The sequence below is a fragment of the Ambystoma mexicanum genome, chromosome 8 (assembly GCF_040938575.1).
Source record: "Ambystoma mexicanum isolate Mex_15411 chromosome 8, UKY_AmexF1_1, whole genome shotgun sequence".
Taxonomy (NCBI): Eukaryota; Metazoa; Chordata; class Amphibia; order Caudata; family Ambystomatidae; genus Ambystoma; species Ambystoma mexicanum.
This window is the reverse complement of record NC_090929.1, coordinates 998,189,425-998,213,033: the sequence shown is the minus strand read 5'-3', so window position 1 is coordinate 998,213,033 and position 23,609 is coordinate 998,189,425. Positions and strand designations below refer to the sequence as shown.

Here is a 23,609-nt window from a genome sequence, read left to right as displayed (position 1 = left end):
ACTGCAGGCATACATGACCAGGGTAAAGCACTTCCATTTCATAGGATCAATGTCGGATCCGCGGGAGCCTTCCGAAAACACGTCCACTCACGCGGCCATGTAGCCACGGCCCCTCTTCTGCCTTCTCAATGTTAGTTACAACAAAGTTTCTTTGATCCATGATAAAGGCTTGAATATTCGAGTCTTTAATCTTTGCCATTTGAGACTTTCTTAAACACCAATTCTGCAGGGTCACCTGATTGGTCTTCACCTTTTCGGTTAGTTTAGCAGGTTTTTAGCCAGGTTTATGGTCAGATACCGGGACTGATGCAGGTATTTCTTGAGCTTGTCCCTTAATATCCGAGATGGAGGAATCAACCCTTTCATTGATGGAGGGAGTTGGCCCAGCAGGAATGAAAGGGCCGCCCCTGGTAAAGATAGTTTGAGAAACTTAGTCTGCCCTCTCCCGTTGTATATTAACTTGACGGGCATTGTCAGATTTTACCGGTTGAGACACAACAGCTGGACTAAGTTGTACATCTGTCTGGGACACAGGATCCGCTCTAGGCGGGCGTATGTCCGACTTAGTGACTACCAATGAGTCCACGAGTATGCCAAGATCAGAAAAGCTGTTACATAGAAGGAGCTCTTTGGAGATACTAGCCTTAAGGTGTGAAAACTGAGAAGCGTCCAGGTGATCAAGTTGGGGAATGTGAGACCCAATACCCCATTGTAAAACAGGGGGTAATCAAGTTACATGTTCCATATCGCTCTTGGCAGATATCTGTATCCCTCCAAGAAGTGTAGTGACAGCTTGGGAAAAAGGTTGAGCCGAGATGTCAGTGATATCCCTTCCTGGTATGCATTCCTGAATAGTATAAGCTGTAACGCCGGCATCCGCTGATAGACAGTCCAGTTCCTTGTTTAAACTTTTACGGGAAGAATCAGACTCCTTGATCTGACCAGCAGCTGAAAAAATATTTACACCTTGCAGCCTCAAATGCGGGAGCTCAGGGCGAGGACCTCTACGATGCGGTCCCTGTTGGACAATGGAGTTGAGGCAGCTGAACCAGCTTCAACCGACATCAATGCCGGCTTCGTCCTTGATGCTAATTTTTTAACATCCTGATTCCTGGGTGATACACTTATCACACCACTCTTTCTACTGTCGGCCATAATGTGGAGTCCTCTGGGGCAAGAGTAATAGTTAGAGCGCACCGTGCACTATTTACAAAAATGATCCACTCGGTATAACCCGAGGACCACTCAAAGTTTAATAGGATGTCAACCTGCAACCATGATCCCGCTCTGGGCTCACCACGGGAAATGAGCAAAATATAGTAAATAAGCACTAGTCCAGCCTGCATCAGATGGACCTCCATGAGGGAAAGGGTAATTAGGACAAGTGCTTACCCTGTCGTGGGCCTCTGCGCTGCTTCTTGATCCAGTCAACACTCCATCTCTCTGATACCTACAAGGATTCCTCATCTCGCTACCTCTGCCTTGCAACCGTGGCGTCCTTCTGGGAATGAGCATAGTTTATGGTTACCATAGTGACGGTCGGCTACCCGCGCATGATAATCAAGCCACATATTCTTTCTTGCAGTTCTCCCGCAATTACTCCTGAAACCTCAGCTTACAACCTTCTTGACCCTGCTACAGCTATTTCATTTTGTGCAGTGATTTCTAACGAAAACAAGTCTTCACGGACCTGCAAACCTGACTGTATCCTCGCGATTTCCTTCAACCCCCAAAAGAACGCCTCCCGTTCATCATATATTCTGATCTGCTCTGTGCCGGTGCTAGCGATTTCTTCTGTTGAATTCAAGTTCTGTGCTTCTTCTAGAAAGCACACCTTACCATTCAGTCTGATCCAGAAACCACGTCAGCCATTCCATCTCGCCTAATCGCCATCTGGGTACGGTCTGAGTTGTTTTCTACAAGACCTTACAGTTCCTCCTCTTGAGTGCTTTCCATTCAGTCTTTTAGTATACTAATCTTTACTTTACCTACCGTCATGCAGGGATTGGTTAACTCCTAAAGCCATTCTAAGGTATAACCACGGTCAGCAGAGAAGACTTCACAGCACTCAGCAAACTATGCATGGAAAGAACGAATAGAAGTTGAAGACCTGCCACATGATTTTATTACCCAGAGGGTTTCCCTGGGTGCTCTGTCACTCTTGGTCCGTTTTGAAGGCTGGGTCGGGGTGGTCGACAGGGTAACCAGGAGGGCTCTCCTAGCAACTATCTGCTGCATCGGATCCAGGTCAGTCCACTTTACTTTGACTCAAGTACTTATTTTTGCAATTGTAACAGCAAGCAACGCGCATAGATTTTGGCATGGACCAAATGCAGCAGTTAGTGGCAGCAGTTCAGTCCCTTATTACTGAAGTGCAGTCCTTAAAACAAGAAAATGCCATCTTATTTCAGCAAATGGTTTGTGCCCCTCAAAGCTCCGAACTACCCCCAGGCCCTCTACCTGGAGGGCGTTTTGATGGGAATCCTCATAAGCTGAAGGAGTTCATAGAGGGCCTGTACGGTCCAGTTCACGTTTAAAGCCTCTTCTTCCCCACTACCAGGGACCGAGTAGGGCACGTAATTACACACTTAGCCGGCCCCGCTTTGGCTTGAGCCACCCCTTTAGTGACCACGAATAACTCTATTCTTGATTCCTACCTGGCTTTCATCAATAGTTTAAAATCAATATTTGGGAGGTAAGAAATAGCTTCACAAGAACAGTTACTGGACTTTAAACAAGGTAGACAAGACCTCCTTTTCTATATCACCCCAATTTAAACAGTTGGCAACCAATACTTCTTGGCCAGACAATGCCTTGGTGACTCTATTTTGCAGAGGGCTCACAGAAGACTTGAAAGACGAAGTGTCGCGGGTATCCCGTCCGCCCAACCTTGCGGAAATGATCGCATTAGCAATGCATTTGGATTACTGGTTACATGAACGCCAGTCTGAGAGAAGGAAACATAGATACGTCCGGGCCTCTTCTCCCTCTCCATCCACTAGACCCACTTTATCAAGTCATACAGTCTCTGCAGAAGAACCTGTGCAGTTGGGAGCAGCACAAGGTCCTTTAAGCCCTGAAGAACGTACCCATCGACGTACTATGGGGTTATGCATGTATTGTGGTGACTCCAGCCATTTACTACGCGATTGTCCTGTAGCCACTCCTAGAAGGTCAGGAAACGCTTGAGTCCGCCCGTAAGGGGAATCACGGTCCACAGCAAAACAGTTGGTTCCCCACCCACAAAAAAAGACTTACCACCTTAGGAAGGTCCGGATTCGGCAATGATAGTCGTTCTAGTGTCCTTCACCTAGGGTGAAAAGACAGTCACTCAGGTACCTGCATTAATCGACAGTGGAGCAGCCGGTAACTTTGTTGATGACCGATGGGCAGCCCAATATGGTATTCCCCGCTCTCCCAAACCTATTGCCATCCCGGTGGAGAGCGTGGATGGCAGCCCATTGACATCAGGTCCAATCAGTGAGCACACAGACCCATTGCAGATGGCAATCTCAGCACACCAAGAGGTCATTGTTCTGGATCTAATAAAGGCAGCTCATTACCGGATCATGTTGGGTTTGCCTTGGTTGAGGGTCCATAAGCCCTATGTGAACTGGGCCGCAGGATCATTCTTCTTGGGTTCTGAGTACTGTTTGTCCCATTGCCTATCGCATAAGGTCGTTGGTTTCCAAGTGTCTTCCTCTGCAGTCAATGGCTCCACTTCGGCGACCATACTCAATCAAGTTCAGGACATATCAACGCCTTAGCTCCCTTACCAAGAGGTTTTCTCCACATCGGAATATTCCGCTCTGCCTCCGCATCGCAGGGAGGATTGTGCCATAGACTTGATTCCCGATCAACCTATACTGTTTGGAAGGATGTATATCCTGCCTGCCAGGGAAAAGGAAGTCCTCAGGGAATATCTACAAACTAATCTCCACAATGGTCTGATTGCTGAATCCACCTCTCTGGCAGGGGCGTCTTTGTTCTTTATTCCTAAGAAGAACGCAGAACTGCGCCCATGTATCGACTATCGGGGTCTCAACAAGATCACTATTCCTGATAGGTATTCCATGTCCCTTATCCCTGACATTCTGGAAGCTGTCCGGGACTCCAAGATCTTTACGAAGTTAGACTTACGCAGGGCTTACCATCTGACCCGGATGCACCCAGGAGGCGAATGGAAGACTGCTTTTCACACCCCATTCGGGCATTACGAGTACCGAGCGATGCCCTTCGGCCTATCCAATGCCTCAGTGTTCCAGCAATTCATGGATCACATATTCTTGGACATCCTTCTGCATTATGTCATCGTTTATCTTGACGATATATTTATCTTCTCTTCATCACAGAGCCACCATACCCGTCACGTGCAAGTAGTTCTGAGTCGTCTCCAAAGCCACCATCTGTACTGCAAACTTGAGAAATATGAATTTGATCAACCTCAAGTTTCTTATTTGGGATACATCTTATCCGCTGATGGCATATCGATGGATCCCACCAAGGTAGAAGCAGTTCTAAAATGGCCAACCCCCGCCTTGATGAAAGACATCTAACGTTTCCTAGGCTTTGCAAATTTCTATAGAAGATTTATTCTGGCATTTTCCGCCACCATTCGTCCATTGACTCATCTTCTAAAGATGGGAGTAACATTCAAATGGTCCTCTGAGGCTCAGACCTCCTTTGACGCTCTGAAGTCCGCCTTCACTTCAGCACCTATCCTGATCTCCCCGGATCAGAGCAAGAGATTCATCCTAGAGTCTGATGTCTCGCCCCACGCCTTGGGAGCCTTTCTTCTTCAGGAAAACACCCAGGGAATTGAATGCCTGATAGCGTATCTCTACAAGACAACTGACCTTGTCAGAATTAAATTACACAGTGCTGGAACAAAAACTGTTGGCAATCAAACAGGCTCTTGAAGAGTGGAGACACCTTTTGCTGGGTGCTAGATATCCGATTGAAGTCCATACTGATCATCATAAAGTAAAGGACTTACATTTGATGTTAAATGGGGAAAAATAATTGGCCCTCTGGGCTTGCCGGATATTTCACGTCTGAGCGTTCCCCATTTAACATCAAATTCACTTTCATCCCGGGTCGAGTTAACCTGCGGGCTGATGCCTTGTCTAATAAAGATCCTGTTCAATCTCTGCATTTTCATTCTGAGCCCATATTTCCAAAAGTCGTGCTTATCAGTCTAATCCAGGATTTCCTACAGAAGGTCCAGATAGAGACTGCAGCATTTGGAACCCAATATCGTCAATTCAGAGATGAACATAGTCTGGTGAGTGAAAATGGATGTTGGTACCAAAGATCGAGAATTTCTTTACCTAGTGTAGAGCTTCAGAAGTAAGCTGTCACCTGGTGTCATGATCCCCCGGTAGCGGGTCATCAGGGTATATCAAACACTACCAGAGGCATTTCTGGTTGCCCTCCTTACTTCAGGATGTCAAGGAATACATTTCCTTCTTTGCTATCTGCCTACAAACCAAGACTTCCCGTTTTCCCCCACTTGGAGAGTTGGTAAGGATGCCTCTTCCGAAGAGACCATGGAAGATTATCTCCACTGATTTTATCATGGACCTTCCGGTTTCCCATGGCTCTGACACAAGCATGGTCACTATAGATTCCCTCACGAAATTTGCCATGTTTGTCCCTTTGTCTGGAATTCCTACAGCTGCCAGAATAGCCCGGGTATTTATTGAACATATATTTTAGCATCACTGACTTCCCGAGACCATCATCTCAGACAGGGGCTCCCAGTATACTTCCAGGTACTGGAAGCTGGTGTATTCTATCCTAGGAATTAACCGAGCCCTCAGTTCTGGATTCCATCCACCGACTAATGGTCAAACAGAGAGACTGAACCAGATCCTGGAAGGTTACCTCCAATGTTACATCTCAGCTTCTCAGGACAACTGGTTGGAGCTTTTGCCACTGGCGGCTTTTGCCTACAATCATGCCACCCACAAAGCCATCAAAGCTAGTCCTTTCTACTGTTCTTATGGCTTGCATCCAGTTTGTTTCCCCACAGGCAGTTTGCCTGCCCTGCCCGTTCCAGATGTGGATAGTTTGCTGACCAAGAATCAACAAGGCCACAAGCAGGCCGTGACTGCTCTCCAGGCGGCACAGGATCGCACAAAGTTCTACGCGGGCCAGCATCGTTCTCCCATGCCCAGCATTAATGTTGGGGGCAAAGTTTGGCTTGCCTCTAGATTTCTTCCATGGCATCTGGTTCCTTCTAAGCTTTCGCCCAGGTATTTTGGCCCCTTCAAGGTTCTGGGTCTTCGTGGAACGGCAGCCTTCAGGCTGCAACTCCCTCCATCCTGGTCCCGAATCCATCCAGTGTTCCCTACATCTCAGTTGAAGATTGATGTTCCAGATCGGTTTGGGCACAGTCGTAGTCTTCGATACCCTCTGGTATCCACCGCCTCAGGTCCCGAATACGAGGTAGCTGGTATGGGTGACTCGCGGGGCCTTACAATATTGGGTTGATTGGAAGGGGTACTCCACGACTGATCGTTCCTGGGAACCTGGTTCTGTGATTCACGCCCCCCGTCTGGTCCAGTGTTTTCACTTGATCCACCCGAGCAAGCCGGGGGCGTCCCCCTTCGGAGGGGGCATACTGTCATACGGAACAGGTATTGCTGGTTCTTGTGGCAGCAATGGAAGCGGGTTGATGCTACTTTCAAGAGTCCTCCCAAGATGGCGCTGCACAACTATGGCAGCATTGCACTCTTTCCGACTGCAGAAGGATTCCAGGCTCCGCCCCCCTCCAGAGAAACAGCATTTCTGACTTCCCGAGCAGAGGCTTTCTGCGTTGCTTCTTGCTCCAGTCAACGCTACATCTCTCTCATACCTATAAGGATTCCTCGTCTCGCTGCCTCTGCCTTGCAACCGCAGCGTCCTTCCGGTATGAGCATAGTTTATGGTTACCATAGTGACGGTCGGCTACCCGCGCACGATTCTCAAGCCGCGTATTCTTTCTTGCAGTTCCCCCGCAAGTACTCCTGAAGCCTTGGCTTACAACCTTCTTGTATCTGCTACAACTATTTCACTTCATGCAGTGATTTATAACGAAAACAAGTTTTCACTGACCTGCGAACCTAACTCAGTCCGTGCGGCCGTGTATCCTCGCGATTTCCTTAAAGCCCCTTCAGAATGCCTCCCCTTCATCAGGCGACAGGTAGGGAGTATTCTGATCTGCTCTGTTCTGTTCCTATACATTTCTTCTGTTGAATTCAAGTTCTTTGCTTCTTCTAGACAGCACACCTTACCATTCAGTCTGATCCAGAAACCACGTCAGCCATTCCTTCTCGCCTGATCGCCACCTGGGTACGATCTGAATTATTTTCTGCAAGACCTTACAATTCCTCCTCTTGAGTGCTTTCCATTCAGTCTTGTAGTATACTAATCTTTACCTATCTTCATGCAGGTATTGGTTAACTCCTAAAGCCATTCTAAGGTATAACCACGGTCAGCAGAGAAGACTTCACAGCACTCAGCAAACTACGCACGGAAAGAACGATTAGAAGTTGAAGACCTGCCACAGGGTTTTATTCCCCAGAGGGTTTCCCTGGGTGCTCTGTTACTCTTGGCCCGTTTTGAAGGCTGGGTCGGGGGTCGACAAGGTAACCAGGAGGGCTTTCCTAGCAACTAGCTGCTGCATCAGATCCAGGTCAGTCCACTTCGCTTTGACTCAAGTACATATTATTGCAATTGTAACAGCCATTCTATCACAATGGACATTGATGCAATGTGCTATTTATCAAGATCAAAATACTTGAAACATTAGACAATTGTGAAGTCATTGAGATAAATGAACATTACAATACTGGGTACATTTGGTGGAAATAGAAAAAGTTAGATGAGCAATCGATGAATATAGAGAAGTAAATATGTGACCTACCCTTACCTTGATGAACAAACAAGCTGATTCAGCACGCAGGGGGGCAAGTAGCCGGGGAACAGGTAGCACGATAAAGAGATACCTTGCAGAGCTCAAAAATGTTCTTCTGTAAAATGTCAAGGTATTTATAAAGGATTAGAAAAGTGGGTGTGTATGTGAATGTGTGATATGTTTGTGGCAGGGTCTTGAAGAGGGGAGCCTGGAGACACTGGGTCTGGGGAGGCTATGAGTACAATGGTCTCCGTGCAGACAAACCTTTTTGAAGTGTACATGGTGTTTGGCACCTTGGCCGTTCCCATCCCCCCAACCCCCTTGCGAGCGCATGGCCACAGGTGTAAACTGCCATTGATACTGGGTTGGGGGTGGATGGGCATTGAGCGAGCGCAAAAGAACCTGACCGTTCTCCGAGTCAGCACCGGAGGAAACAACAAAAGGGGGCGGGGGCAAGATGTCTCTCCTATCCCCCTTCTCCACAACAGCCTCAGAGGAAAAGAAGGCAGGACACGCCCCTTCGGGTCCACCTGTCTCCGGTGGGGGCAGGCTTGCCTTTCATGTGTAAATATGACGCCATAATTTTTCGGACCCCTGGATTCTCTCCTACCGGTACCCTCCTTTCCACCCTCCTCTCCCAAAGTTTGGGACAACATCTCTGCTGACGGAGATCTGGTTGCTTGTTGAGAGCCAGGCAGTGGAAGAAGTCCCAGCCTCCGAGCGAGGATTGGGCTTCTATTCCATGATTTTTGCCATACAGAAGAAGAACCAGGCTGGCTTGAGAGTTGTGTTGAACCTTGCCACCCTCAAGCTCTCCCTACCTCTGCAAAAAAAGCAAGATGGTTAAGCCAGCTCTTATTGCGGAAACACTGGACAGGGGAAACTGGATGTGCTCCCTCGATCTGAAGGACGCGTATATACATGTCCCGATTTGGCAGCCGCATCGTTCCTTACTGCTATGCAGGATCTGGGGCTGCCATTTCCAATAGAAGGTGTTACCCTTTGGCCTCAGCTGTGCGCCCAGGGTATTTACCAGGTTAATGAATGCAGTGGCAACCCTCCTCAGGGCCCAGGGCCACCACGTCTACCCATACCTGGATGACTGGCTCGTTCGGGCTACCTTTCCGGAAGCGGTTCTCCATACTGCCTCCACACTGATGAACACCACGACCTGGGATTCACTATCAATCTCAAGAAGTCTCGGCTGCAGCCCATGCAGAGCCTGACCTTCTTGGGCCTCATCTGGGACACAAGCTCCGTGAGAGTCTTTTCCTCGGAGGACAAGATTGCGGCCATCAAGAGAGCCACAGCTCACTTCCTCTCCAGGCCAGTGACCTCGGCCTGGTGGTACCAACACCTAAGCATGTTCTAGGTCAACAAGCTGGGGGGTACCAGATCCCCTCCTCTGTGCAACCTAGCAATCAGCATGCAGGAATGGGCTCTGGAGAACAACATCTACCTCATGGCTGTCCACCTCCCGGGGCATCCAACTTGGAAGCGGACAGGCTCGGCAGACTGGGGGCGGACAATTACGAGCGCCTGCCCAGCAGGGGGGAAGGGTACTCCACCCTGCTCCTCACAAACTAGCCCTCGCTGCGCGGTTCCTGAGCAGGTCACGCTGAAACACTTGAGCCTATCTCAGGCTAACCTAGAGGTCATCCAGGGCGCTAGAAGCAAGGCTACTAGGTGCCAATATAAGAGTAAATGGTCCAGATTCTGGCATTGGACCGACTCTACGGAGATCGACCCTCTTAAGTGGACCTTGGACGACGTGCTCTCCTTTTCGGCACACCTTGTCCCATACATCCCGCACCTATCTGGCAGCCAGAGCGGCTTACAGGAATTCGGAGAAGGGCCTCTTCTCGTCCTCCAACCCGGTAGTCAAGCGACATGTGGCAGACCTCCACAGGCTTTACCCGCCTATAAAGAAACCACACTCTGTACGATACCTTAATGTTGTGTTGGGCGCCTTGGCGCACAAACCTTTTGAGCCAATGGTGTCCGCGGACATCAGAATGGTCACTGTAAAGACAACCCTGGTCGTGGGCCTCAACTGAGCTCGCAGAGTCAGCAAGACCAAGGCTCTGGTGGCTCCAAAGTCCTACACTACCTTTCACAAGGACAAGGTCATCCTGCGAACAAACCCTGCGTTCCTACCTAAGGTGACTTCCTCCTTCCACCTCAACGAGGAAATAGTCTTACCCACTTTCTTCGCCGACTCCAAGGAGCAGCCTCAGAGGGTCTGGCATCATCTGAATGTAAGACGTGCGCTGAAATACTACCTGGACAAGACCAAGGACGTCCACAAGTTGAACGCCTTGTTTGTCACTCTCAGTGGGTCAAGGCCCGGTTACTAGGCCTCCAAGGCCTCCATTGCAAGGTGGATGGTCGCGATCAGGGAAGCCTCTGAGGGGCAGCACAAACCTGTGCCTGCTAACTAACACGCCCATGCGGTCAGAGCCAAGGCATGGCCATCGCGTTCCAGCGGCATTTGCAGTTGCAGGTCATCAGCAGGGCGGCTACCTTGGCCACCCCTTTGGCTCTCTGTAAGCACTAGTGTTTGGACGCCGCCTCTTGGTCAGATGCGGCGTTCGGACAGGCTTAGAAACCTGTTTTCTTAAGGAGGGTGTCCTCTACACCCTGGGGCTACGTTCAGTTGTAATCACCCATACAGTACGGAGGAAAGGGGACGGGACGTAAGAGTAATTAATAGTTACTCACCGTAGTGACTAACGTACTCTTAGTCCATACTCCCCTTTCCTCCATACGTCCCACCATCCTCCCCCTAACAATACTGGTGTTGTTAGGCAATGCAGAATATTCAATGGGGACTGAGGAGTGGCGCCGGTGGGCCGAGTCAGGCGAGTGCATGCTCCCAAGCCGCGCCCCTGCGCCTCTAAATTTAAAGGGGAAGAGGATTTTTATGGTGAAAAAGGTTCAGTCTCCCGTCCCTCGCGAGGGACGCCCATACAGTATAGAGGAAAGGGGACTATGGGCTAAGAGTAAATAGTCACTACGGTTAGTAGCTATTAATGTACTGTCCGCTGTCACTGGGGAATTTGGCACAAATGGCTCCAATGACACAGGTGGGTATTACCCGTTTAATGCAGAACCCATAAAGCCACCATGTAAACGAATTGTAGGCCACCAGCCTGTACCACCTGTGGAAGGGAAACATAGATGCTGTAATTAAATGAACCTGATAAGTGTACAAACCTTACTTGAAAATGCACCCTGTATTCTCTGGCATAGTTGCCCACACAAAAGGTACTTCATGGATAAATGAACTTGGGCTTTGACGTCTCGACACATTACAAAAACATCCATTCAATCCATAACGTTTGGGGGCACAGAGAAATATTGTTTATTAGTTCAATGTGTAAGACACGTAAGATGAACACTCTGATTCCCAAAAGCGCGAGAAATATATTCAATTTGCAGGTCACATTCATTTGTCAGTGATTGATCAAAGTTACAACAATATAGGAGAGGAATATGAAATGTTAGTCGTTTCAGTGTTCAAAATGACATCACATCTAGAGTACACTTATTCGTTACTTGGATTGCGAGGGCGAACTGTTGCGTGAAGTTCGTGCATCCGACCATTATAATCCTCAACAACGGACCTTGTGGGGCAGGCTGCCTTGAAGTCGTGCAGCTCGGTAACGCATAGTGGTGGTGTGTCTCATTCTGATATGTAGGGCAAGCATCCATAGTTTTCTTGGCAGCAGCAGTTCTCCACCTCAGTTGGCATGACCTTGCAGCGATTGCAGTTACAACAAGTGGAAACGTCTTCCATGCGTCTAGGCTCAGGCTCATGATCCGGTGATTCATCTTCCCAAATATCGTTCGATTTCCCCATCATTTCCGCATCTTTCTCTTTCAATTACTTCCTCCTCAGAATACTCAGGCTTGTACTGGTAGGGCTGTATTGTTGCCATTATACAACAACATTTTTAAATAAAACGCAAGTAACGATTGAAATCAATAGTAATGCTAGTGTAAGTATCTGTTCTGAGGGACTTTGTGCAACGAAAATAGCTGAACAGAGCAGAAACGAGTCGCAGGCAAGCCAAAAAAAAGACAGTGAAACTATTGAAAAAGCAACTCTGATGTTGTCTGATGAGAAGGGGTCTGTTTATGCTTATTGAGGAAAGAGGCGTTCGGCCATTTCCATGGGGACACGTCAATAGCTTGCGCACAGAGAACCTTGACAGGAGACGTGCATTGATGTTGTGAAGTGATGTCAGCTTCAGGGGCGGGTGATGTGATTTCGTGCCACAAGGGCACTTGAACTGAGGGTGATGCAGCAACGGATAAGATTAGCACAAGATGGCTGCGCCCAACCCGTTGTTTTCGCATGTTTAAAAGTGTGGGAAACTAAGGTAAGATGCATAGGATTTTTTTTTTTACGATTGTTCACAGTATGCTTAAAAACACATGCCCGAACTCTCAGGACAATAAAACTTTTGCGCGCACTTTCCCTTCAATTGCAGAGGTTGCGCAGCGGGAAGCAAAAGTTTGGAATGCTTTCCACAAAGCAAGGCTATGTACAGTGCCAGTCAAGCACTGAGGAGCCTTTGGAGCCAAGAAAGCTCTGTGTGTCAGTGGGCGGGCCATTGAAGACTGGGAGCAGCTGGTGGCCAGACCGCAGGAAGCAGCTGTAACAGAAGACCTGGAAGCAGCAAGGGGAACGGACGTGCATGCCAGACCCGGTGAGTTCACTAAAATATTATGACACCAGAGCACTCCGTAACCGCCCGCTTTCTCAGACCAGGTACTTTAAAGCAGGGAACAACGCGCGTAGAAGGAAATACAAGAAAAGACGTCATTTTTAATACCGAACTGACAGCAGATCAATCAATATTGTGTAAATCAAACTGATTAAATTAAAAATAAATATTATTGCCTAATTCAAGAGGGGGCAAAGGAGACTTTAAATGTTTGTAAAACCTATTGCCTATGGTTTAAGAAGATCGTAAAAGGAACTGGTTCAAACCCACATTGCCAAAGCCAACGACGAGTCCGAGTAAAACAGAAATATTGTCAGTATTTGGTTAATGCAGGAGTGGGGAAACAAGAGTGGCAAGAAGGCTGACCTTCTGGTGAAGGAGGTTCAGAAGGAGTGGAGCATAACTTGCAAAGTGTTTGGAAATCACAGGTGTATAATAAATAGCACCAATGCGAATCTTGTTTTCCCAGAAAAGAACGTCTTGTACATAGTGTTGTGCAGCAAGTGACATTGCTAAGTTGTTGTAAACTGATCCTTACCACAGAAGTACTTGTAGTTTGCTGTTTGTTATGGCCTGGCAGGATAGTATAGCGGGTCAGAAATTGTGGTAACATATTATTCTGTTCTGGCAGGAGAGTATACCAAAACAGAAAACCTTTTAAGAAATAGGCCTGGCATGGGAATACACCAGGTGGAAGTTAATGAAGTATTGTCATTGTTATTTTTTTGTTATTGTTATTTTGCATTTATATAGCGCCTTATATACCATTGGTATGGTCTGAAGGCGCTAGTAGGTTGAAGGCCCTTGGGAACCGAAGTTCAGATCAGTAGAGAGTAGAGAGAGACAAAAGGTGTGTGTGAGCACCGGGTATGTGTGCAGCTTGTGCGGTATCCGTGTAATAGCTGCTTCTTAGCAGTAGGTGTGGTGGTTGAGAGATCAGGAGTATGTGTTCGTTCTGGCAGGATTTATCCAGACCAGATGTGGCTGCGTTAGGCCTGAGGAGAACGCCTGGCTGGGGGGGGTGAGTAACCAGCAGTGTTTACTTAGAATGATGTGGAGTGAGCGGCGGATGTTGGTATGAGAACAGTTATACCGAATGTTGTCATAGTATCTCTGTGTTCTAGTTGAGTGGTGATGTAAAGGAGAGAGTAAGCGTGGTGGTGAGATATGATGGGTTATGTGCTCTTTCAGACGTTCTCTGCATTCCAAACCCTACTATATACGTCACGTAATTCTATGCGCTCCAGTCCGTTCCATGCACTCTTATCCACTCCATGCATCCCAGTCAGCTCCATACACTCCGGTCCGCTCCACGCATTCATGCATTCCAGCTTGCCCCTGGTGAAGTGCTGCTTACAAGTCGTATAGAAGAAGTAGTAGAACCACTGATATGTTGTGGTTAAATATTTTCGAAACATCCTGACAAACTTTCATTGCTATAGCAAGTGTGGTATGAACTGCTGCAGAAGCGTTTAGCATATATGTTTTATTTATTTATTTATTTTGCATTTGTAAGGCGCTTATAGCTCACGTAAATTCGGGTTTCAGAATAATCCTGACAGAGACCATTTTTGTTAAACCTGAGGAACTAAGGACATGTTCTTGGTTTATGCAAAGAAGGTTGTTTGAGTTCTTCATATCACAAGTAGAACAGAAAGAAATCTTGTTGAACAATTCTGAAGCATGAGAACTTCTGTCGCCAAGTTGGAATCAACAAGAACTGTGTTGGAACGTTGTTGGAAGACAGGATTTCTTTTTCTGATGTTTGTTAATCTGCTTAGAATCACATGGTGTGCATAGTCCGACATCCAGTGGTCACTGCAGAGTATTGCATTTTGTTTTCCGTAGTCGAAAAGGGGACACCGACAAGGCGTGTCTGTAACACTATCCCTATAGTGACATGCAGTGTACCCACAATCCCTCACGCGACGAGGTCCCTCAGATTGTTTTTTTCCATCCAGATATTGGTCGCCTTTATGCTGAGCTCCTCGAGAGACATTGCAAATATTCACTCGACGATTTGGTCGTTATTTATAAATACTACACGACCTTTGGTCGTTACTTAACGTTACGTTCCTCCTTCGACAAAGCTGTTCTCCGCCGACAAGATCTTCGAAGGCTGTGCCTTCGACAGAGGAGACCCTTCGGCGTCGCCGAACACGTGGCCTGGCCTCGCCGGCCTCAAACAGTAGGGAGAGTGGGGTCGTGGGACATTTCTTGGTATTTCTTTAAGAATGCCTTTCTCTTTCCCCACCTTTTCCTTTGGGGGTGTTATCACGACTGTCCATTCCCTCAGCTATGGAGAGGACACCCTTTAGGTTTTGCCCGCGCTGCAAGGGCAAATTCACCTGGAAAGACAAGCACAAACGGTGCAACCGTTGCTTGCCCTTCGACCACAAGGAAGACAGTTGTGCGGCCTGTAAGCTTCTTAAGCCCAAGACTTTAAAGGACTGCAGGGTCAAGAGGTGGGCAGCCTACGCCATGTCTAGGTCCGATTCCTCACCCGCTGCCACCGCCGCCGAAAGTGGAGAGGAAAGTGATAGCCCGACTTCCGCATCGGAGGTTGTACACCTCTCTAGAGAGCGGTCACGCTCCTCGTCGTCTGTCCCCGGGCCTCGACAAGCTCGGCTCACGCCCCGGTTATGGGGATGAACACCCCGGCGACATAGATGCACATAAGCACATGGCCTACGGCTCTTCTTCGTCAAAGACGAAGAAAGCATTAGCACCACCGGAGACGCAGGTCCTACCGGCGGCCTCCATGGACCGAAAGGGTCCAAAGCCCCCCTCGCAACCACAAATGCGACCAGCAACGGGGCTACTCCCAGATAAGGGCGCCATCACCAAACCGCCAATTGACGTGCCCTGCCAGTGAGCGCCCGTCGGCATAGAGGACGTGACACCTGTAACGTCGAGGCCGGAGGATCCCTCGACAGACGTTTTATTCGTCGAGAGCCTGGAGCGCATTGTTTCCAGCGATAGCCATAGACGGACGGTGAGAGAGACGCTGAATACCGCTCGCAAGGCCAGGGAAACGAAGAAAGGGACGGAAGGAAGGCAGGAACCGTCCCCTCCGTCAAAAGGGACTCCCAGCCTACTAGAAGGCTTTTCAGAAGGCGATGGCAACTTATCCTCGACGTTATGGGATAGGTCAAAGCTTTTACAGGCCGAAAGCCTTCCCTTTTCCCTCCAGACCGTTCTGGGCTACCACAAGGGACCTTAGAGAGACTCCAGTTTTGCATGGACAAGATGGAGAATTTTATATCTACCCAATACCTGCCCACACCCAAAAGACCAAGAGAGGGGCCTCAGGAGGATCCTAGGGCTGAATACCCTAGGCTGTTCAACCCCCCACAGGGGGATCTAGAGTTGTATGGCCTCACTGAAGAGGACTCCCACTTTCAGGAAGATGAGGAGTTCTGAGGTAACGAACAAGAACTAGACATAGACCAGGAAGGTTTTGAGGATGACCCAGACAGGGGTGATGGGGGTTTTGAAGAAGACCCAGAAGAAGGTGCTTCACAGCCCTGGCAGTCCCCATCAACGTCTACAGACCCCGACGCCCTAAACCTGTCCCCTCCCAAAGACTCACCAATCAGGAATACGTCACCTATAGACGATCAACCTACCTTTAATGCACTACTAAGTAAAGCAGCAGCGCATTTCGAAATCGAGGCTGGGAAAATTTCTCCTGACATAGACTTTGTTGAAAAGATTATCAAGGAGAAACCCCCTATCAGTCAAACCATTCCCCTCCTTGCCTCAGTAAAGAGACAAATCATTCCTTCGCTAGCTACACCCGCATTGGTCAGAGGGGTCAACCCAAGGATAGAAAAATTATTAAGTCCTTCTCCATCGGACCCGTTATACATCAGGGGCCACTCAGTACCGGACACCCCAGTAGTAACTAATACAAGAAAAAGGGCAGGTGTCCCGCTATCAACCAGCGAGGCACCTCCAGATAAAGAAGGTAAAAAGCTGTATGCCCTAGGTAAAAGGATTACATCCTCGGCAGCCTTTTCCACTAGGATTTCTAACAACAACTCCTTACTGGCTAGTTATGCAGATGCTCAATGGAGCAAACTACGCAAATACATTGAGGAGGAACCTGAACCCCTAAAGACTCGGCTTCTGGCCACGGTTACCGAGGAAACCTTAGTGAACCAGAGCATCATTTAAAATACTCTAGATGCTGCAGAAACAGCTGGCCGTTCCCTAGTCCAAGGAATCCTCCTCAAACGTCATGTCTGGCTACGTAATTCGGGGTTTAAACCCGAAACTCAAGCATCTCTCATTAACAAACCAATAGATGATGCCAACCTCTTTGGGAAGGCGGTGGAAGGCCTCCCACAGGCGAGGTTATGGAAACAGACGCTTTTTTCAAGGCCAACGCCAACAACAACATCAGCAACAGCAGCAGTACTCTGCAGGCAACTGGTCCTCGAATCAAGGAACCAGTGGACAATACACCCAGAGAGGACAGCGTCGTGGCAAGGTAAGAGGTCGGGGTTCCACCCCCAGAGGTTCCCAAGCCACCAACACCAAATGACCCGAAGATTCGGGTCCCCTCCAATGCATCACTGGTCGGGGGCCGGCTAACATCCTTTCTTCCAGCATGGGACATCAGACCGCTGGGTACTATCAACCATAGCCCGCGGCTACTGTATAGAATTCAACCGGTCCCCGACGTACAGACCCCCAAGGGGACGACGCCTGTCACCAGAACACCTTGCCATCCTTCTTCAGGAAGTGGACCAGCTACTAGAAAAAGGGGGCTATAGAGGTCGTGCCTCTATCACAGGTAACGGAAGGTATTTATTCAGTGTACTTCCTTGTACCCAAAAAGGATTTAACCAGGCACCCTGTACTAGATCTGCGCCCAGCGAACAAATTTGTAAAACCTCAAAAATTTCGTATGGTGACTTTACAGGAAGTAATCCCCCTTTTATCACAAGGGGATTACATGACAACACTGGACATGAAAGAGGCATACTTTCATATTTTAATGTTGCCAGCGCACAGAAAATACCTCAGGTTCATGATAGAGGGCAAACACTACCAGTTCAGAGTGCTACCCTTCGGCGTAGCGTCAGCGCCGAGGGTATTCACAAAACTACTGGCAGTGGCAGCGGCCCACCTGCGTAGGTTGTCCATCCCTGTATACCCTTACCTCGACGATTTGCTCATAACAGGGGATTCTTACAAGACATGCTTCTCAAACACCCAAAAGACTGCAGACCTTTTGTTCAAACTGGGCTTCTCCATCGACGAAAAGAAGTCCAGCCTAGAGCCCAGCCAAATCAAACAATTCCTAGTGGCTCTAATTCGAACAAAGGACGGCCGCGTATTCCCCTCCAACGAGAGGGTCCAAAATATGCTGTTTCAGATCCCTCAATATGTGGCCGGTCGAGAGGTGACAGTGCGCAAAGCAATGCGTTTGCTGGGAGTGATGGCGTCATGTATATATTTGGTACCTCACGCGAGACTGCGCATGCGTCCAATGCAAGAGTGGCTCAACAGCCAGTGGTGTCAGGCCAGCGGACAATGGGACGATCTAGTGGTAGTCTCGCAGGCCTTGGTTCTCTCGCTACAGTGGTGGTCGAAGGAAACCCTTGTCATAGGGAAACCATACACCACCCCCGCAGGGAAAAACAACTCTAACCACAGACGCATCCCTCACAGGATGGGGGGCTCACCTATCCCATCATACTGCACACGGAGTTTGGACTCCGAGTGTAGCATCCAAACACATAAACTTGCTGGAACTGTTAGCGGTCTTCAAAGCACTGAAGGCTTTTCAGGCACACCTGCAAGGGAAGACAGTGATGGTCCTCACAGATAGCACCACAGCTATGTACTATCTGAACAAGCAAGGGGGCACTCACTCTCCAGGACTGTCCAAGCTGTCCCAGAACATCTGGAAGTGGGCTCTCAAACACAACATCTTCCTGTTGTCACAACCAGGGGAACTCAATCTGCTAGCAGACAAACTCAGCAGAGACTTCCCTCTACCCGCAGAATACGAATGGCGGTTACAAGAAGACATCGTCTTCAACGTCTTCACACAATGGGGATTCCCAGAAATAGATCTCTTTGCAACTCTGGAGAACTCCCAATGCCAAGATTACGCCTCCAGGTACCCCCAGAACCAATCCATGGGGAACGGTCTATCGATACCATGGTCAGGGAAATTTGTTTACGCTTTTCCCCCCCGACTCCCCTTCTCAACAAGATAGTGCACAAGATGCACCAGGAACCAGTCACCATGATACTAGTGGGCCCTATGTGGGCCCGGCAACCATGGTTCGCTCACCTTATGGAGATGTCTCTGTCTCCACCGGTGAAACTACCCTGCCCGTACAACATGCTGTCACAAGACAAAGGCAAGACACTACACCCATGCACACAGACCATGAACTTAGCAGCATGGCTCCTGAGATCATAGAATTTGGTCATTTACAGCTCCCTCAAAGATGCATGAACATCCTCAAGGAAGCTAGAAAGCCTAACACTCGTCACTGTTACTCTAGCAAGTGGAGGATATTGGTCATATGGTGTAGAAATAAGAGCATCAACCCGGTTGACTGCTCTCCCACACAAATTGATCTCTACCTGACTCACCTACTAGACTCAGGATTAGTGTTTAATTCTATCAAGGTTCATTTGGTTGCACTTTCCACTTACACCACTTCTCAACTTAAAGTGTTGTGGTGGAAAGTCCCAGTTATTAAGGCCTTCATGGAAGGGGTTAAAGGAATACACCCTCCCATAACTAACCCAGCTCCCGGATGGGACTTAAATGTGGTACTAACCAGGCTCATGGGCTCACCCTTTGAACCCATGCACAAAGCAACGCGTAAGGACCTCACCCTTAAAACTTCTTTTCTAATAGCTATCACCTCCATCAGGAGAGTAAGTGAACTAAAGCGCTATCTATTCTAGACCCCTTTGTAACATTTCACAGAGATAAGGTGGTTCTATGCACACACCCTAGGTTTGCAACTAAATTAATTTCTAAGTTACATGTGAACCAATCCATAGAACTACCAACGTTCTTTCAAAACCCTTCAAACTTGGGAGAAAAAAGCCTGCATACACTGGATGTGCGCAGGGCTGTTATCTTTTATATGGAAAGAACTAGACCACTGAGAAAGACTAATCAGTTCTTTGTCTCGGTGGCAGCAGGAAGAGAGGGAGACGCAGTTTCAAAATCCACTATATCTAGATGGATTGTTCAATGCATCACCCTCTGTTACATTCTTGCTAAGAGAGAACTACCCTTCAAGCCAAGAGCACACTCTACGCGAGGCACTGGTGCTTGCATAGCATTCATTGCAAATGTCCCTCTCGAGTCCATTTGCAAAGCGGCAACCTGGAGTTCCGTACACACCTTTACAAAACACTACTGTCTAGATGCCCACTCTAGATCTGATTCACAGGTGGGACAAGCAGTATTAAGACACCTTTTTCTCTAATGTTCCTTCTCACAACCCACCTCCAACTCCGGGTACTGCTCGCTAGTCTATGCACAGCATGTGATTCTAAGCAGATTAACAAACATCAGAAGACAATGCATTACTTACCGTAACAGCATTTCTGATGGCTGTATTTGCTTAGATTCACATGTGCCCACCCTTCCTCCCCGCTCGGATGGAAGGAACATAGACATCCTTTTATCTCTCTCTTTTCCTTACTCACTCACGTCATTAAGGCTCCCTCGGGGCAGAAAAAATACAAACAGAGGGACCTCAACGCGTGAGGGATTGTGGGTACACTGCACGTCACTATAGGGATAGTGTTACAGACACGCCTTGTCGACGTCCCCTTTTCGACTACGAAAAACAAAATGCAATACGCCGCAGTGACCACTGGATGTCGGACTATGCACAGCATGTGAATCTAAGCAGATACAACCATCAGAAATGCTTTTACGGTAAGTAATGCATTGTCATTCTTTTGCAACTGTTACACAAAATCCTGCTTGAATCTGCAGAAGGGGAATTCACACGGATCATAAGGAGAAACCATTATCGTTCTGTGGCTTCAATTGTTATATTTGTTGCTTTTGAAACTACCATATATTACCTTGTTGGGTTATTATCTTTCGTTAGAGTGTTTCCTTTAGTTTATTTCAAGCAGGGAAATCCTCATCAGGGTAGGGATAGTAAGCCGTGTATTCAACCTTTTGAGTTGATAAAATGGCATCTTCTGAAAAACCTTCACAAGTTGTCCGCCTCACATTTATGACCCCTCACAGTACCAACCAGTGATTTTTGTCTTCAGTGAGTGCTCTATAATTAGTCTGTACCAGAAAATAACACAGTAGGTATGCCTAACAGGTTTGCTCTGTTAACAGCGGGGCACATTTGAACGATGAATGTTACAGCTTTGCAAGTACACTCTGTGGAAGAGCTCTGTTTACCTTTACACCTGCATCGTATAGGCACAAATGTGATCACTTCTTTCCTCATTAGATTGGTTTTGAAATCAGATTGCTGAATAATGTATTATGTTAGCTGATTTAATTACATGATTCAACTGCTGTCTCAGTGTGTCAACCTCTTCAAAAAGTTGGCACATTTCTTCCTCTCGCCCTTCTTGATGGATCCATGCACATAGATTAGCTCTTTTAAATCCCCAAGCTTATTGTTAATGTCTAGTGGAACAAAAAGCTCCACCTCTGACTATAGAGTGTGTGCCCAATATGACTTTGTCCTGAAGTGCCTTGATTATAATAGTTTGATTTATTTTAGGCCACATTGAAATGCCAAATTAATCCTTATTACAGAACACTTGATTCTAATTGATAATGCACGTGTCTCTTGTTTTTTATTAATACAGGTTGGATTCTGGCACTTTGCTCATTCATTTGTGAGGGGAAATTGGAGGAATGAAGATGAGAGTACGTTTTGTTTGCTAGCAAAATCCTGCCACGATATCGACCTGATCAATTTCTGGATGGGAGAACGAAGGTTTCAATCTTCTTTATTAAATTTACTTAAAGAATGTGTATGTTTTCGCCAAGACACATTTTCAGTTTAAACATATTGTTCTGTTCATTGTTTGCCTTTCATTATTTTTAGTTAGGGGACAAGCAGGCTACACAAAGTGGTTTGTTTCAGTTTGCACGATTTGCAAGGCAATGGATAAAATACACCTCCATGTGTCTTATTTATGACAAATTTTGAAGCACTTCAAATTAGGTCCCATAACATGAATTGCTATTGTAGAGCTAATTTACTTTGAGAAACGAGGAGGATGTTCTGAAGCAGCACTGTACTTCGCATCTTTCCTGTGACATTCCCCTTAGTGCAAGTTAATGGTTGACTAAAACCTCCTCGTGTTTTTAGTGGAGTCTGCCTTTCTCTTGTAGCCCACTGACAGTGAGGAGAGAACCGTCATTGAAATGAGTGTGCAGTCTGCCACCTGCAGTCATCCTTCACTAGCCCTGTAAAAACTGTACCCGTGATCCTATTCTGTGAACAGTTGAGGGTAACATGCATATTACCTGAATGAAAATCTTCATATGCATCTGTCTTTGGTCTTCCAATTGATTGATATATTTTTTCCAAAACATGTGTGCATTGATCAACTAGATTCTGATCTTTGTACCTTTTCCTTTATGTTGTCGAATATTGTTAAATGTAGTAAGTCCAATTCCCCATTTCTTACTAACAGAACAACTTAACAGAACAACAAAAACAAATGAGCAAAAGTAGTTAGCTAGTGGATTGTTACATCACAAGCAGCAATTATGTAGCAATGATGCAAGTAACTGAGTGCATGATGACATTAACCTGTAATATGATTTGAGTTTGTGAATATATCCTGGAAAAACCTGGCAAATGATGGTGACTAGGAAATGCAATTGTAACACTACGACAATTGTGAAGGTGCAAGGACCATGTGATCACAACATCTACAGTAGCAACAAAGAAATCATTTTCACTACATTCAAGGGAAAACTGTCTCTCTCTCTCTCTCTCTCTCTCTCTCTCTCTCTCTCTCTTTCTTTCTTTCTTTCTTTCTTTCTTTCTTTCTTTCTTTCTTTCTTGACAGATACAACCCCAAATGCTGACAGTAGCCCCTTAAGAGAACTTGGTCTTCACACCTTCCTTTGCTATACATCGTTATCCTGAAATTTGTCAAACGCCTGACCCAAAAGAGCATAAAACTTAGAACAGCAGCAACAAATAGTATGTAGTAATATTACTTTTTTCTGCTACTTCATACAATATATTTCTCTGCCAGTAAACCGAATAGGTTGAACCGGTTGACTTCATGACACCAGGAAACGTATTTTACAGTCACGGGCTCCAATTTAACAAATGTATTCTTACGGGAGCAGTAGTCTTTATTTGGTTTCAATTGAATTAACATACTATAAAACAATGATTTTCAAAAGAAAACACATAGGTGTGAGTCACTTTTTTCATCACCTTAAAACTGCAAACACACAACATAATGAGCCGTCTTCTATCACAAGCCCATAAATCAATAATATTGTTTCCCTTGCACAAATATTATACCTTCCTATTTGGGCATGGCATGCTTCCATCCTCTGCCCCTGTCTGTGCAGCTCCTGTTAATCATAATCAAAATGCAAAGTATGCTCTTAAGACGCTGTGCCTTCTGTGTCCTTTCCCCATCCATGCCACCAACCTTTTCCCAGTTTCCCACCTCTTGAAAAAGCTCTGTGCACTTAAATAAGAGCTATTCCTGAAGAGGCTGCATAGAGAGAACTAATCCGATTTAATATCAAGTGAGGTTGAAGCAGATAGTTCATTTCTCCGGCATTGGATCTTTCACAGAGCCACAAGCTGTTTGGATAGTCTTCTTCATCAGGAAGTGAATCCTTGTTAGCATTAAAGCTGTTTTCACTTGAATTTGAAAAACTGCAGTCACTTTAGTTTTCTCTTGGATTCGTTTTGGGTCCTTTTGCCCCATGGCCAAATTGGTAGGGTATTGTTGACAGT

General features: G+C 47.0%; 1 protein-coding gene across 5 annotated transcripts in view; it reads left to right on the top strand.

The window, feature by feature from the left end:
* The window catches only part of LOC138472640 (putative 4,5-dihydroxyphthalate dehydrogenase), a 2,792,617-nt gene that overhangs the window by 1,355,503 nt on the left and 1,413,505 nt on the right, over positions 1-23,609 (top strand). For all 5 annotated transcript variants that reach the window (XM_069610913.1, XM_069610911.1, XM_069610914.1 and 2 more), the window contains one exon: positions 21,475-21,605. In XM_069610913.1, the coding sequence (XP_069467014.1) occupies positions 21,475-21,605 (131 nt within the window). The remainder of the gene's footprint in view (positions 1-21,474; positions 21,606-23,609) is intronic.